Source organism: Galeopterus variegatus, unplaced genomic scaffold, assembly GCF_000696425.1.
Source record: "Galeopterus variegatus unplaced genomic scaffold, G_variegatus-3.0.2 Scaffold16705, whole genome shotgun sequence".
Classification (NCBI taxonomy): Eukaryota; Metazoa; Chordata; class Mammalia; order Dermoptera; family Cynocephalidae; genus Galeopterus; species Galeopterus variegatus.
In genome coordinates this window covers 15,404-20,595 of record NW_007742816.1, presented here as the reverse complement: position 1 = coordinate 20,595, position 5,192 = coordinate 15,404, and the positions used below count along the sequence as shown (strand labels likewise).

Sequence of the window (5,192 nt, the reverse complement as noted above, 5' to 3'; positions counted from 1 at the left end):
GAGGGAGGGAGGTTTTGGTGATGGGACACAATAACTAACTACATTGTATATTGACAAAATAAAAAAATAAAATAAAAAAAAAAGGAAATATACAAAGGGGTATCACATCTCAAGAGATTCAGGCAAAAAAAATACATGCATGCACACAGAGCAAATGATAAAGCAAATGAAGCAAAATTATTAACAACTGGTGAATTGGGGTAAAGGGTATGAGTGAGTTCACTATACAGTCACTAGATAGTCTCTGTATAAAGTGAGTTCACTGTATAGTCTTCCAAACTTTTCTGTACATTTGAAATCGCATCAAAATATAAAGTTACCAAATACTCAAGAATATAATTTATATTTGACTACCTCCCAATTTTTCTCTAATGAACACATATTTCTTTTATAATCTGAAAAAAACTCACTGGTAAATAGTATCGGAACTGCTCTTTTTTTAAATTTAAGGTTGTTCTGATGAATTAAAGGCAATGTAACTATGAAACAAGAGCCATATTTTTCTTCTTCTGGATCATGATGAGGAAATATACTAGAAATCTTTGGCGTAACTGTATTACAGTATTACTGCCACAGAAAGTACATTACCTTTATAGCGGGTCAAGAGCTGTTTAAAATTTAACTGTTGATCTGGCACTGAGTCTTTGACAGAATCCTGATCCCGGAGGTGAAGGGAGAGCCTCAGGTCTTCCTCAACTTCCTCAAATGCAGTTCTGTTGCGCCTTGCTTTAAGCTTTTCCTTTGAAATCTGTTTCATGGAGCGCATATATGGGCTCCCATCCTGTAACACATACCTGAGGAAGGAAGAAACAAAGTAATGTGTCTATTTATGTGGGTCTGTTGGTGAGGAACTATTTTATATGCTCATTTGGCAGAATGTCATTCTGTTTCTGCCCAATTTGTGCTATCCTTCCACCTGTCCAGGATTCTGCCGGCTGCGCCCTATTTCTGTTGGGAATACAGTGTGGAATGCTTTTGGTTCTGTCTAGGAGACCAGATAAGAATTTGGAGAAAATCCCCATCCAAGAAACAGACACAGACTTTCAGAAAACACATTTGAGTTGTATCTTCAGTAACACCCCTCCTCATTTTATTTTCTTCTTCGGCAATATCATCGACTCCCAAAGTTTCAACTAAAATTCCCAGGCAGCTGACTTCCCTTTGTTGCAAACAAATTTAGATCTTGACCAAATCTCCAGTTGCTGGCTGAACAATCTCCACAAGACTGTCCTCAAAACATTTCAAAACTTTTTCTGATTAGACAGTTTAGTGTTTGTAGTGATAATACTATTAGACATCATGGCAAAGTGGAAAAATGATTAGATTTGAAACCAAAAGCTCTGAATTTAAGTTCTAGGTCTGCCACTAAACCAACTTATTATGAGACTTTCAGTAAGTCAATTTCAAAGGGCTTTCTTTTCCCATCTTTTGGGGAAATTGGCTTAGATATGTTTGAAACTATTTTTCCTGGAGCTCTAAAGATTTCCCAGAGCCCCAGGGAAAGGTAAGGAATGGGAGCCCAGTAAGCAAGGAGGGCTCTGTCTTCCCCATCTAACCTTTTTCAGCCAGATCATTCCTATTTTAGCTCTCATTTCTCTATGATTTCCTGTAAGACTTCACTTGCAGAAAGTGCATTGTAGCCTTTAAAAAAAGGTCTAAAAACCTATGATTCTAATCTTTCACTTCCTCCAACCTCTTCCCTCCATCAAATGCCATGTTTTATCTTCACATTCAACATTCAACACTCATTTGTACACTTAAAATTTACCAAATGCCTACTTTGTTCAAGGGACTGTGGTGGTGGTGATGGTGGTGTGGTATAAAAAAATGAACTCTTTCAAGGAACTTACAAACTATCCAGAACAGACCAAAACAATTCACCATACTGCAAGACAGATGGAAATAAATGTCATTAGAGGCATAAGAAAAGTACCCTATGACTTCTAATAAAGAAATGATTAATTTCAAATAGAAGAAAATAGGAAGTTTCATGGAGATAGCATTCAAGTTGGGTGTTAAAGAATGATTAGGTAAGGAAGAGGGAGAAAGGAATAAAGCTATGACTTCTAATAAAGAAATGATTAATTTCAAATAGAAGAAAATAGGAAGTTTCATGGAGGTAGCATTCAAGTTGGGTGTTAAAGAATGATTAGGTAAGGAAGAGGGAGAAAGGAATAAAAACAGAAAGACGGGCTGGCCAGTTAGCTCAGTTGGTCAGAGCACAGTGTTATAACACCAAGGTCAAGGGTTTGGATCCCCATACCAGCCAGCCGCCAAAAAAAAAAAACCAACCATAAGACAGTGATGGTATAGCATATTTGAGAAACAGCAAGTAGTCTGATAGTAGTGCTAAGAATAAGTAAGAAGGGAGGTTAAATATAGGCTGGGGTCAGCTGATATGGACCTTGAGTGTCCACAGAATGTGGGTAATAGGGAGCCAATGAAAGTTTTAGGCGAAGGAGGAACATGACCAATTCGACATTTAAAGATAATCCAGAGGTAGTGAGTTTGAAAAAAGTGAGAAAGTAAAGACAAGTAAACTAATTGAAAGATGATTTCCCCCGAAACTCATATTCAATGGGAGTGGGATAGGGCCCAGAAAATAATAATTTTAATAAACTCCTTAAGTATTCATATTGCACACTAAAATTTGAGAGCCACTGGTTTTGGGTTTTTAGCTTCAGAATATGGTACCATTAAATATATATGGAATTAGGAGGGGGATTTATTAGAGACGGAGAGGGCAGAAGAAGGAGAAAAATTTTGAGTTGCATTTAAAATACCAGACATCAGGAGTGTTTTCATTCTGGAGCTCAGAAGTCATGAATGAAGATGCTAAGATGACAGTTGAAATCACATGAGTCTAATACAGTCAAGGGAGAGTTTAATAGTGAGAAAACACAGTACAAGGATAAAATCTTGGGGGATCCTCAAGGTCAAAGAGTAGGAAGAGGAAGTATGACTTTCAAAGGACAGAAATCTGTTTGTATACAATGGATATTACCATTTGCTAGCTGGGACTGAAATTATTCTTACAGAAATCTTAACACTCAGACTATACTGCAAACTTCTTGAGAGCAATGATAATGATAATAATAGCTAATATTTACAAGGCAGGTACTATGTGTCAGGCACAGGTCTAAGCACTTTGCAAGTACTAAGTCGTTAATTAATCCTCATAACAATTCTGTAAAGTAGCTACTATTAATACACCCATTTTACATATGATGAAACTGAGGCACGGTGAGATTAGCTACTTTCCAAAGTTACAGTTAGTAAATGAAGGTATTTAAATACTGACAGCCTGTTTGCTGAAAGAAAAAGGAAAACAAAATACTTAAATAGAGAAATTGGAAGAAAGACTAATACAGGTATTAGTATCCTGGCGTATTCAGGGTAAAATAATATTTTGTTTTCAAAGATTTTCACTGAACCTTAATTAATATCTTCTTTACCTTGTCACAGCAATTGCATCTTCCAGAAAAAATTGATCAACAGGAAATGTACGACCTAGAATAACAAGAAAATAAAATAGAAAAGTTTCAAAATACCCATTCAACTATCTTGAAATAGTTTATAAATGTAACATTCTCTTAAAACAAAGCTTGGCACAATAAGGCACTATTTGTCCTGTGGTCTTGAAAGTATCAAGTTTCTGATGACAGAAATTGGAAGGGGTAGTTTCCAGTTAGTAAAGAGAACAGAAGTATATAGGTAGAGAAATAATAATTTGCTAATAAGACTTTTTTACCTGTTACACCTTTCCCACCATACCCCCTCCCTGCACAGGGGACCTTTAAACATTCAACAATTGCTAGATCAAACATACAGTTTATTCTTTAAATCTACTGTCAACATCCTGTTCAACTAGAACAAATACTACTATTCATCAGTCAATGCTTCCAAATTGTCCCTTTGGTAATCAATTGCAGAAGGATAAACCAAAGCCCAGGGTGATAAGTTAATCCTAAAATGAGACTATGAAAACACCAAAAGAAAACACAGACTCCCCAACAATTCTCTCCCAGAATGGACAAATATCCAGAAACTTAGTAGAATTCAGAAATGAACAAATACACTATACACAGACACAATTTCCCTCTTTATGACAGACTATCACTATAAACTCACATTTTGATGTTAAACACAATGGAATGCTAGAAATCCTAAATAACTAAGTTTTTTAAATAAGTCACATACAAAATTGAAAACTCCTGGCAAATGGATATAATGTTACCTCATATCAATTGCATTATATGGTTATGATTTTGTTGTAAACAAATCACTTCTCCTCTAGAAAGAGGTGTAAATGCCTACTAATTTATGTCTCGATTGAACTTTGAAATAATTTTATTTGCTTATTAGAATGGCACATATTTACTGATGCATTTCATGATTTTGTTGTAAACAAATCACTTCTCCTCTAGAAAGAGGTGTAAATGCCTACTAATTTACGTCTCGATTGAACTTTGAAATAATTTTATTTGCTTATTAGAATGGCACATATTTACTGATGCATTTTAATCACCTGGTATAGTAATAACTGGGCAGAAATTGAAATATTCTGAAAAGAGTTCGGCGTTTAAAGTTGCACTCATTAGAATAACTTGAAGAGTTGGCCTCTGCAACACAATGTCCTTCAAAACTAGCAGCAAGAAGTCACTAGAAGAAATAAAAGAAACACCTGAGGATCAAACAAATTCAATACATGAAACTTGATAACTTTTGATATATTTTGATCAAGGAATGTGTAAGACCTATGTGAGAAAACTTGTAACACTCATAGGAAGATATGGGTCATGTTCCTGGATGTGAAAACAATATTATAAAGATATCAATACTCTCCCAAATAAACTAAATTCAATGCAGTACCAATTAAAATGCTAACAGGATTTATCATCAAATTTGGTAATTCTACTTCTTGATATTTACATGTACACAAAAAGGTATATACAGAAATTTTCCTTATAGCATTGTTGATTATAGTAAAACAACAGAAACTACTTAAATGTCCATCAACTGAGAAATGGTTAATTTTAACAATATCATTTAGTCTATCGAATAACATGAGGCACGTACAAGGAAAAAGATAGCACCAAATAAAAAAAAAAAAAGGTAGAGCCCTAGATAATGACATAACATCTCTAAGACATACTGTTAGTGTAAAAAACTACGTTTATCGTGATTCTATT

The 5,192-nt window shown here is 34.8% G+C and overlaps 1 protein-coding gene across 1 annotated transcript in view; it reads right to left on the bottom strand.

Annotated features, from left to right (window-relative positions):
• Positions 1–588: 588 nt before the first annotated feature.
• LOC103582549 (putative ATP-dependent RNA helicase DHX57) overlaps positions 589–5,192 on the bottom strand; it is a gene marked incomplete at its 3' end in the record, with an annotated part of 18,868 nt that continues 14,264 nt past the window's right edge. The window contains exons 8-10 of the mRNA XM_008564104.1: positions 4,529–4,662; positions 3,456–3,510; positions 589–794 (exon numbers count right to left, since the gene is read on the bottom strand). Coding sequence (XP_008562326.1) covers positions 589–794; positions 3,456–3,510; positions 4,529–4,662 — 395 coding nt within the window. The remainder of the gene's footprint in view (positions 795–3,455; positions 3,511–4,528; positions 4,663–5,192) is intronic.